The 12,297-nt window shown below is 38.3% G+C and overlaps 1 protein-coding gene across 1 annotated transcript in view; it reads right to left on the bottom strand.

The window, feature by feature from the left end:
- Positions 1-12,297, bottom strand: part of N4BP1 (NEDD4 binding protein 1) — a 50,460-nt gene that overhangs the window by 16,020 nt on the left and 22,143 nt on the right. The window contains exons 2-3 of the mRNA XM_031458501.2: positions 8,258-9,948; positions 1,087-1,217 (exon numbers count right to left, since the gene is read on the bottom strand). Of these exons, the coding sequence (XP_031314361.1) occupies positions 1,087-1,217; positions 8,258-9,948 (1,822 nt within the window). The remainder of the gene's footprint in view (positions 1-1,086; positions 1,218-8,257; positions 9,949-12,297) is intronic.

Here is a 12,297-nt window from a genome sequence, read left to right as displayed (position 1 = left end):
GGTCCCTCTTCCAAGAGTCTTTCAAATCTCCCTCTGGTTGGCATCCTACCTAACCTCTCTCTCGGTTATCTGTACAAACATTTACTGATATTCATGGGAGTGGGTTGTGACAGAGGATAAAGGCCAAAGCCACAAATGAGTAATGGGCAAAAAAGCTAAAAGCTCAGGGTCTAAGATTCCCACACCTGCATTTCCTTCAATGGTACTCACCACTGACTTAAGCTAAAATGCCCAAACACAGTGTTTTTATTGTTCTAGAAATGCACAGCACATAAGGCTGACAAGACTCTTTCAGGGATCCTATTCAAAAATAACTATGAGATGAGTGGATCTGCCACATTTCTCAAATACCTTCTGTTAGGACAAAGACATTCCCCAAAGCGAGGGAAGCTGGGATACTTGGTAAATGTGGTTTTACCATTTTCACTTCAACAGTGACTAAGTTTTACTTCCTGTTGATGAGTTGGATGAGTCCTGTCCTCACCCTTCCTCCTCTCAATCTATGTTTTATTTCTAGGTACTCTGATGTGTTAAGCTGCCTGGCACAGCCCTTTCACTGGTCTTCCGATTATGACCTAAGAACAAAAAACTTTAAGTTGCTCAGAAATATTTAAGGATCCATAGTAAGTTCAAACCTTTTGTGTGTGGCCTGTAGGTCAACCATGCAGTACCATACAACAACCATAATGACTTATATTAAGCTATTAAACAGACTGTTAAAAAAGACTTTATACTTGAGGGTTCCAAACTTAGCAAATGGCCATTTTCAAAAATACTATTTAAAGAAGAAACCCAGCCTAATACAATGACACATTTAATCTAGTTTTTAGGAAGTCAAAGAAAATTTTTTGTGATATATAATGAAATCTTATATAACTTTCTATATAAACATCCTCCCCACCCCCGCCAAGTATTTCTTATGCTGTAACTCAACTATGTTTTTTTCACTGGGTGCAGTGAATTTACAGTTTGATTTTAAACCTACTGCCTATGGCACATGGCTCTATTCTAGATGGTGTGTGTTGTGATTATAAGGCAACTCATTAAATACCTAATTAGAAATCTGGAAAAATCAGTTTGTCTCACCTGTAACATTAGGATCACGCCTTGTTCTCCACTGTGGGACAAATACAGTGATGTTTCTGTTACCAAGCTTCCAAAAATATTCAACCGCAATTGCAATTCCACGACAAGAAAAGAACTTTTTCAGACCGTGGCTGTATGAAAATAAGTAAAATTTATTTCAGTTTAAAGCATGTTTAAAGTGTGCTAAGTTTCACCACGAAAAAATGAAAAGGTAAAATCCATATACAACAAAAACAATTAGAACAAAATTTCCTTTAATATTTACTTTTTTTTGACATTAAGTTGCATAGTCAGCTGCTCTGCAAAGCCAAGAGAGAACACATGACAGGAGATGTGATTCTTAACAGCTTTCTGTTTTTTACTGTAGTTTTGTTCAGCTGATTTAATTGAGTGTGCTTTTGTGGTAGATAGCAGTTTGAGCTTCAGGGCAATACTTGTTTATTGTACCTTTTATATTTGTCTTTAGATAAAGAGCCCATTCTAGAGAGTCCTGCATGGTCACTGGCCTCTAAGAATCTGTGATGACTGTTGTCAAGGAATACGTTGCTGAAGCAGAAGTAGCTACAGTCTTGACTATTCCAATGACAACTTCCAAAGGCTTCAAATGTGTCTGGTTCCAGAGGGGCTCCATCCCCTTTCTGGAGAACTGTGACATCTACTCAGTTTACAGCTTCCAGGAAACAAGTTGAGAGCAAGATTCACGAAGCTACCTGGGGGCCACAGTAAGTGATTTTGTTGAAGGAAGCATAAAGTTGGGGGGGGGGGCTGTAAGCAAATAAGACTAAGGGGGGAAGGTATATAGTGGTAGAGTGTCTGCTTAGCAAGCAAGAGGTCCTGGGTTCAATCTCCAGTACCTCCACTAAGAATTAAATAAGTAAATAAACCTAATTACCCTCCCCCCCCCAAAAAAAACAAAAACAAAAACACAAGAGACAGTATAGAATACGAGTGAGTACACTTTTCCTGTAAAAGGCCAAACATGGTGTCTGCTGCACCATGCGACTGTCAACTGTAAATGAAGGGGTGAAGCTGTGTTCCTTGTTTACAAAAACAGGTGGTGGCCAGATCTGGCCCCCAATTTGTAAGTCCCGGTATAGAGGATTAAAAACTGTCCCCCATCTGAAAACCCGGTAACAAATTTCAAAAGAAACAAAGAAAATATTTAAATTTTACTCTCAAGCAGTTAAATAAAAGTAGAAGTTTTAAAAAAAAGTTTGAAATTTTGCAGGTGGTAATCCACTTGTCTACCCATGAGTACTAGAAAGAAAAAAGAAAATCCTCGTGATGTTATTTAATAACAGTTTATTTAGATTAGCATAATCTGTCTTCACCACCTCAGTGATCATCTATGACTCAGTAACAGTAAATTCTGTATCTTCAGTCCTGTCTTCTCACATGTCAAAACCACTTGGTGGAGAGTTCTTTCACTTGGAGTTCTGCCTCCTCAGGCACAGAAGGACACAAGTCACCCCCAGGCACTGCTAATTCTAACCCATCCTGCAGGCAGACTGAACGTGAAATGCAGCCACAAGGTCTCTGATTGTGCTCAGAGCCTTCAACAGCACTATCTTTCTAGACAAATCCAGTGTCTGGCTTCGAGGTTCCCTCCACACTTGACTAGTCAGATGGGATCTGGCCAAAGTGAACCTTCTACTTCCACCTCCAGCCGTCATCACACTCTCAGGTTTGGCCAGGAGCTTTGCCATCTGACTCTTCCTGGGCTATGAGCTTTTTCTTATTTCTTACACCTCCTCCCCAAATGCCCGCAAGCCCCACCCAGTCTGTCTTCTGTGAAGCTGTCTCTAGACACAGGCCCTCAATCATCCCTCTTCTTTCTCTCTAACTTGCTATCTTGTACTGTGCACCAGAATCACAGAACTTAGGAATGGACTCAGATTCCTTTAGGGATAAAAAGAGTGAAACGCCTCATGAGAGCCAGAGCCACCTGCCCAGCGTGCACTGCCAGGGAGTGGATGAGCTGGGATTAGGCTGATGCTCCCTCACTCCTGGACCAGTGTCTTTTCAACTACTCCACAGTGGTACTGTCCCCAACTAAACCCAAATTATCATGGAGCAGGAATGGGCCGGACCTGCAGTAAGCATCTAACACCCAGAAGAGTGGCTCAGAGATACCTCCTTTTAGAGGCTAAAGTCCACTCCCTTCTCAGTGCACCATAAATAAGAATGCACAGGCATCAGTTATACCCTAGAAAACGTATGTAAACAAATAAACAAACCCATTCTTGATGAAATAACTTAGTAGTGGTCTGTTTACCTAACAGCATTCAAATATGGTAAGAATGTAGCAACATGACATCTGTTACTGGAATAAAAGGCTGGGTGGGGGAGTTTTTGTATAGGGGTCTTTTAAAAAAAATCTCTAAAAAGAATAAAAATCATTTTAACTGCTTAAAAGTAAGGGCAGAACTAGAGTTAAAGGCAACCATAGCCCAAACATGAAAATCCAGACTACATCTGCCTGCTGATTCTCAGAACAAAGTTTTTATGTTAAGTATGTTAAGTCCTGAAAAAAATAACCCTTGAGAGGAATGCAGTAAAAAGCTTATAAAGTGCTTTCCTGGCTTATTCATCATTCACAAATGTGTACAAACTCTTTTCCCTCTTTTCCTTAAATGCTTCTGTTGATGGTGACAGTAGAACCTGAATGGAAATAAAGTCCCCCGTTCTAGTACACTGGGTCACTAAGGAAAAGGAGGGAAATGACAGAAGACAAAAATTCAGCTACCCTGGACCCCTCCCAAGCTTAGAGGGGGAAAGTAGAGTTTCTAGAAACATTAGCTCTAAACAAATTTCCAAAGTGTTAGTTATCCTCATGGATGAGATCAAACCATTTTTGATACCTTGGAAAACCTCTAGAGCTGTTTTAGGAATAAGTAACAGTTCAAAATTCTGGTGGAGAACATACGGACTAATCCAAAAAACAAAACAACAGAAAAAAACATCAAGTAGAGCCAAATTATTGATCTCAAAATAATGAGGGTCCCTGACCCTTCCTACTTTTACTCTCACATCCTGACCAGGCAGAAAATGTGCTTAAATCACTGTCTCCTAGACTCTCTGCAATCAAATCAGAGTAACTTGCTGACAGGTAAACCCAGACCAACTGTCTTTTTTGACTCAAGGACAAAGGGTCTACACACAGTAACACCTCTCTACCTCTGAGAAGGCCAGAGCTCTGGGGCTTCCAGCCCCAAATGCAGAATTAAGAGACAGTAAGCCTGAAAAGCCAGCTGTGCAGGCTCTCCAGAGAGATTTAAACTCCTGCTTCCATACATTTGGAAACAACTTATGTCATCTGGTTGCTTTCCACACCGTAGCAGACAGTCAACTAGAAAGAAGAGGGTCCAAAGGAGAGAGAGGAGATGGGTAATAAATACCTGATAAAAACTCATGGCGGTCATAGAACCGGAAAAGGCAGTGTGGGGAAACAGTGAAAAACCCTTTCTGAGTTACCCAGGAAAGTGTAATTTCTTTCTATAGCTTCCACTTAATAAAGTAGCCATGGAACCCTGATAAAGACCAGCATGAAAAATGGTTAAAATATATAGTTCTGTCAAGTGAAGGGGCAAACCTCATCTACATGGAAAATTATCTATCCAGATAAGTCAGGTGCTCTTATGATGAAGTTTCAGACTGACAGAGACTGAGTGTTATCTGACCACCACGGTGATGCCTACCATACACCGCAAACAATTTCCATTTACTCATCGTTTGACTCATTCATGGTGACAAAGGGGAAAAACCAAGTAGAGATATGCATAATCAGCAGTATTAAGTAGGGTATTTCAGAATTTCTCACGGTGTGTTATAAACTGCATTATTCTGGATAGGCAAATAAACAAAGGTTTTGTAGAGACCCAGGGATGAGTGGGCCTGAGGTGCTTTAGGGTGGGGTTCAAACCTATTGCTTAAGGACTCAAATTTCCTCTTTAACTACTTCCCCAACTAGCTGGATCAAATTAGTGAGGTCTCCTGAGCAGTGCCTAAGACTTATGTATCTGATGTTGCCAAGACCTAAAAATTCAACCTCAACTTCTGTGGGAGGAGGAGGGTGTACGATGGCTCTGGAGAGAGAGATATCATGAGCCCAAACATCATATCCACATAATCTTGGGCGAGACTTTTAAGCCATTTCATGTTATGTACATTACAGATAATTTTTACCTCACAAAATTGGTGTGAAGATTACGTTTTAAAAGGTAAAGTACAGTACCTAACACATAAAGGGTGTTTCAGCTTTAAGATTCCAAATAGTCATTGAAATTTAATCTAAATTAATTGCTGAAATAGCCATTGGAATAGCAAGTTACAAATGGGTGGTGAAGAGTCATTTAAACAATCCTAAACTTTTTTAAGTCTTTCATTCATTCATTCATTCATTCAACAAATGGTTACTGAGTGGCTACTATGTGCCAGGCACCATGGACCTTAGGGGTAGTTCAGTGAACAGAACAGACACGAATCACTTCCTTTATGGAATTTATGGTTTATAATTCACATTTAATACTGAAGCAACTGATTCAGAATAAGAATTAATTTTTTTCCAGACTTCTAAAAAAAATTAAGGTGAAATTCACAAAGATAATCATTTTAAAGTGAAAAATTCAGTGGCAGTTAGTACATTCACAACATTGTGCAATTACCACTTATTTCTTGTTCTAAAGCATTTCCATCACTACAAAATAAAACCCTGTACCCATTAAACAGTTTCTCCCCAGAATAAGAGTTAATTTTGATTACTGATATTTTCAGATCAATCTACATCAAATAAAGTATAAGTTTGTCTTCTTAGGATAACACATCCTTTGTAAAAGAGTTGCTTTTAAACTGAGATAACTGTGAATTAAAAAAAATTGAAATCTTCTCTCAAATCAGTTTTCAAAACAATTAATGAAAGACAGCTTGTGGTTTCCCTTAGTGCACTAACTCAGTGGCTTTCAAAAGAAATGGTACAGTACTAAAGAATGTTAGGAAATACGTGGCAGTGTTTTGGGGTGTCACAATAGCTGGGGGGCATTATGGACAAAGTGGGAGGGACCAGATATGCAAAACATCCTGTCCTGGATAGACAGTGCCATTCTAAATTCCAATAGTGACCCCTTTGAGAAATATACTAGTTACTACAAAAAAGTTTTTAAAAACTGTCATTATCACTGCTCATTTTGTCTTAATTTGCATTTCTTAGTCTTTGAACACCAATTTGGGAAATCTTTCCACATACAGAAAAATGAAAAAGGATTAATATTACTCACAGTCATGACCTAAATTTTATATCATCATTTGGCTGAAGAAATTGTAACAATGAGGAACTGCTGTGGGGCTTGGACTGTGGGTGACTGAAATTGCCCTTTACATTTTTACTTAGATAATGCTATGCAGCTGTGGGCATTTGCTGGGTTTCCCCCAAAAGAACTGCCAGAAAACAAAGTGAAATGACAATAAACAGTATTATTTGGAAATAAAAACAAGGATATTACGTATTTTTACTGCCTACATTCAAACTTTAGCATGTAAAATGCTGGCATTTCTACCCTCCCCCCTCCTTTTTTTGATAGCAAAGTACAGCACCATTAAAAAAAAGAAAGAATCTTTATACTTAAAAAAAATAGATACTAAATTGTTTATAGATGGAAATGATATATTTGAGAATTCCTTCAAAATAATATGGGTGAAAGGCAGCAGGTGCTGGTATAGATGAAACAATGTTAGAAATGATGAAACGAGACAGGCCATGAGTTGATAACTACTATAAGATGGCAGGCATATGGGAATCCCAAATGAACCCAACATGGAACTCACATTATCTTCTTGTGAATTTGTTTGAAAATTCTAATAAAAAATTAACAAAACAAAAAATAAATAATATATAATAAACACATATTTTAATAATAAAATTTAATTTTCAATTTTATCAAATATTCCTGAAAAATCAGGGGATTAACTGATCTTTTAGAACTCCTAGGAAAGAAGTTACATAAATATTCAGCAATTCAGAAAAGTACAGATGACCCTTGAACAACAGGTTTGAACTTCGAGGGTCCACTTAAACATGGAATTTTTTCAATAGTAAATACTACTATGATCCAAAGACATAGAACAGCTTTAAGGAAGGCCGACCATAAAGTTACACACGGATTTTTGACTGTGCAGATGGTCGGTGCCCCCTAACCCCTGTGTCATTAAAGGGTCAACTGTATTTCAACTTCTTCATTCCAAGTCCAGGTGCCTCTTTTCTTGAATTGCAGATACTTAAAATGTTAGACTTTGAAGATGTCTTCAAAATCAATGGCTGGGTCAGTGACTGGTTCTGAAAACTGAAGACTTTACCTAGCAGTTGTAGAAATGGCATGATTAAGATGTCCTTTAGGACAGGGCAAAAGGAAACGGTCTGCAGCAAGTCAAATTTAGTAGGCAGAAACCTGCCTGAGGTCAAACAGCTGGTCCACGGTGGGGCGGAGACTCTGACTCTGACCCCCACACTCTCCTAGTCACTGTATCAAACTACCACTTGACAGAAGAAATCCAGTCCCATCCTGGAAGTATAAAATCAGAATCCTAAGAGGGTTCCAAGACAAGCTAAATAGAAATAATCATTTAACTCTTTCACTAAAAACAAACATACAAACTTTTAGTAAGAGCAGAGACCCATAAAGAAGCTCAATCTGAAGACTATCCCTAGAAAGGAAATTGCTACCATTCTATCAACAACCGTATAACAGAAGTACATCACACCTATTATCACTGCGAGCTCTCGGCTAAAGACCTGGCATACTGTATCATAAGAAAAAATCACTTTTTTGCCTTAAGCTTCATCCTCGTATTCAGAAACTAACGGTGTTCATGGTATTAAGAACCTAATGATTTAAAAGTCTCTATGCTGCTTATCACTGGGAAATGCAATGTGAAAAGACAAGTTTTCCCATCATCGCTTGTCCTCAGAAATACAGGTTCAGCAGAGTGAAGTAAAGTTTACAACACCAGAAGATGGACTACAACTTTTCTAATCAGCAGTTTTTTTCTCTTTTTCAGGTCAGGCTATAGATCAACTACACAGACACACAGGATAGTTCTTACAAAACTCATGCAATTCTGACACAGTACTTAGATCCCTATTTAAAACTACAATATAATTTGCAAAGAAGGGACTTACGTAATTGCAACATTGCTCCCATCTATAACAATGTGCTTCAGATCCGTTCTCCCTGGTTCATTTTTTAATTCCAGCTTGTAGGGCACTTTCAGAGTATCTCGAAACCTCTGGACCCCTGTAACGGAGGAATCAATGTGCTCAGAAGGTCCTGCCAACCTTGCATCAGTAACTGAAGGTAGCAGCTGGGACAGCGGCCTCGGTGGAGAGAGGGGTGGACAATTTGGCTTAGACTGAGGAGAGCTACAACATCCCGGACAGTTTTCACAGGCAGACTTCATATTATTTGGGAGCAAGGGTTCCACTTTCTGCTGCAAACCATTTTCAGGAAAAATGGGAATTCTGGGCTGGTGACTTGAAGCTCCTCTTGAAATAAAACTGACAACTTCTTTGGGACTTGAAGGGGCAACAGAGGGTAAAAGGCCATCAGTTTCAACGTCTATGTTACAAATGTAGTTCTGGTTTGAACTCCAGATTTCTTGTTTCTGTTCTACTGTCACTGATTTGAAAGTATTAATTTTGCAATTTGAGGTACACGGTTTTGCTTCTTTGAATGGTAACTGAGAAAATTTTTCTACCATGTTTTGCTGTGTGTGAGTTTGTGTTTTCTTTGGAGTGGAATCCATTGTAAGCTCATTTATGCTGTTACAAACACTTTTATTTTTGGTTTTACTGGTCTCTGGATACATTGTACCAGGTGAATATTCTCTGTTTTCCTGGCATCTTTTATTTTCTTTTTCAATTTCCTCCAAGAGCAATAATGGTTCAGTGGATGGCCCATACTCCCGAATGACCTTTTCAACAATTTCTTGGGAGTAGCCCATGGTTTTGAAAAAGTTTACGAGGATGTTGTATTCCATTTCCTCAGTAGTGTCTTTTATATCTGGACTTAAGTTTTCAGCATCAGTGGAAGAATCAGATAGGTCAATGATTACATTTCCAGCTGGTGTCTTCCCATCATGTAAAAGTTCTCCCTCTTGAACATTTTCCAAAGAAAACTGTTTCTTGGTATGCCTTTCTTCAGAATCAGAAAATCTCCTTTTGTGACAAACTCTGTCTTTGGAAAGCGCCTCTTCATCTGGGGTTAGACCATTTATTGGAACAAAAAGCACATCTTGTGAACTAGAAAAGATTGTGTCCATTTGTTTTGTAAGCTCAGAAACAGGAGTCCCTGCTTTATTTCTTGCATCTTCCTGCACAACAATTTCATCTCTGGAAATATTCAGCCCCGTGGCAGCATTCTGTGTAAACTCTGTTTGTTGAGAATCTCTAATTTCAATAACATCATCATCTCCTGTTTCAAACAGATTCTCCTCACCTTGGGTGAGTGCCAAAAGTTCTTTTTTCAAGGAAGTGGGCAAAATCAACAAGTCCATTGTGTAACTGTCTGCATGAGCTTCAACAAATTGTTTAAATTCCCTTTTCACTTCTGATTCTTTTTGGCTATTGGGCAGGTTCTCGTTATTCTCAAAGAGCTTTACAAACTGCTGAATGTGACTTCGAGCCATGACCACAGCTTCGGCACTTCCTCTGATGCCAAGAAGACCGATGTCCAGAATGCAGAGATCGGCACAGGTATCCTGAATCAAGCTCTTGAGAAACAGGCTCTGTGCCCCAACAAAAATGCAGTGCATGGCCTTGGGGTAACATTCTCTTTCTTCCAGTTCAGGTTCACAGATCCCTTTAATATATTCCTGCAAAGAGAAGAGAAGAAGTTAGATCAATTTACAAAAGCTCCTTACAGCACACATTATGTTACACAAGAAATTACAAATATCAAGCTGCACAAAAATCAAAAGCGTGCTAACATCTTTGGAAAAAATACCATGTTTTAACTAAAATACTTAAAATTGCAGATAAAAGGTGCTTAATTGTTTACAGAGGAACTGAAAACTTTGCATCATAGTCTAAAAGGAAGGTATTTGTAACATTTTCAACAGTGTATCTTGCAATGTGATCTTAGGGGTTTGCTCAGCTGCCCAGTGGATAATGACAAGACTGGATTTATTTACATCTATACAGAATACACATCTCTGCTTGCTACTAAGTCACTTATTACTACTATGACATAATTAAGAGATAAGATAATGAAGTCAAACAATTTACTCCAGAACAAACCTTGACTTCTGCTTTGCTACTTTGTTTCCAGATAAAACAAACTGATTTCTCGAAGACATTTAAAAATTAACAAAGATTTTTTCCAGCTGGCTGGAACAATGTATATTCTATATAGTTTTATGTCCACTTTTCAAGACCAGACTATTTAAATGTAGACCCAAATATAAAGAACCAGAGAATGCTGAACAGTGCTGCCATTCTCAGATATAAAGCTAGAGTTTCTAGTGAAATCTGGTAGTGAAGGAGGCCTGACCACATAAGAAAAGGAAACTGGGTTCTTCAGCAATTAGGTTGCTACTGGAGACAGAAGTGTGAATCAAGTAAACATGTGAGCACTCACACCAACAGTGGAACATACTTGTTAATAACTTGGGCACTGGAGTCTGTTCCTAGGCTCAAATTCCAGTCATACAACTTGTGACCTTGCTCAAGTTACCTAACCCTTCTTAGCCCAGTTTCTTCAACTGTGAAAGATAAGGCTAGTGCAATCTCGGGTGTTTCGAGGAAATTCAATGACATAATGAATGTAAAGTTCTGACAACAGTGTCTGACAAATGCTTACAAAAAAATATAAACATTGTTACTTAAATTATCAGTGAAAATCTTCTGGACAGACAGTTGTAAGAAATGAGCCTGGCAATACCTGATATATGCTTTAAACTAAAATTAGGATGGCGTTACCAAAAATGGTGCTATTTAAAAGTTCAACCTGTGCAGCACCAGATATGATGAGGCTTTACAAACTTGTACTTACTATGTATTCTTGCTTTGTGTACACAGTAGGTGCATACTCCTGTTCACACATTTAGAACTACAAAATTCCTATGAGGAGACAAAACACTAGAAATATAAGGAAAACATAAAGGGGTAAAGCTCAACCCAAGCACTATGATGCTCAGTTATGAGTTCTTTGCTTCCTTATGTCCTTCTCAATAAACCTGGAATATTTGCGGGCTTGGTGGTAAAGAGTAAAGGTAACTGGTGCTGGACAGAGGAGCTTTTTTCAAAAGAGCAGTTTACTAGAGCTACTTTTGTAACATGGTAATTGTGTTAAACAAAAAAGTACGGTAAGGAATTGTCCTTTTTTTTCTGAATGTGCAAACAGTGTTAAATATGGATGGCAGCATCCTTTAAGATCTCCAAATGGGCAATATTTTGCTACCACTTGTTTGAACTTATACTGAATTTAGACTGTAGTTTGAAGTTGTTTTTTATTTTTACTTTGAAGGGTTCACAGGAAGTTGCAAAGACAGCACATAAAAATTTTGTGTGCTCTTTATCCAGCTTCCTTCAATCATTACAGCATACATAATTATACTATAAAATCAAATCCAGGACATTTACATTGATATGGTGTATGTATACAGTTCTACACCATTTTATCACATGTGCAGATTCATGAAAATACCACTTCAAACAAGAAAGAGAATTATTCTGTCACCACAAAGATTTCCTTCAAGCTATCCTTTTATTGTCACACGTTTATTCCACTTCCACCTACCATCTCTACCCCTGGTGACCACTCAGCTGTTTTTATCTGTATAATTTTGCAACTTCAAGAATGTTTATATAAACAGAATTATACAGTATGTGACTTTTGAGAATGGCTTTTTTTTTTCACTCAACATAATGCTCTTAAAATCCATCCAAGTTGTTGCACGTATCAATAGTTCATTCCTTGTTACCACTGAGTCCTATTCCATGACATGGACGAACTACAGTTTTTAAATCATCTGTCTACTGAGGAACATTTTGATTGTTCCTGTTTGGAGGCTATTACAAATAAAGCTGCTATGAACAATCACATACAGGTTTTTATGTGGACCTGTATTTTCATATTTCTGGGATAAAGGCTCAGGAGTCAATTGCTGGGTGGTGTGGTAAAAACATGTTTAGTTTTTCTAGGAACTGCCAAACTATGTTCC

This window comes from Camelus dromedarius, chromosome 9 (assembly GCF_036321535.1).
Source record: "Camelus dromedarius isolate mCamDro1 chromosome 9, mCamDro1.pat, whole genome shotgun sequence".
In the NCBI taxonomy this organism is placed as follows: Eukaryota; Metazoa; Chordata; class Mammalia; order Artiodactyla; family Camelidae; genus Camelus; species Camelus dromedarius.
The sequence above is the reverse complement of the archived record's forward strand: the minus strand, read 5'-3'. Positions and strand labels throughout refer to the sequence as shown.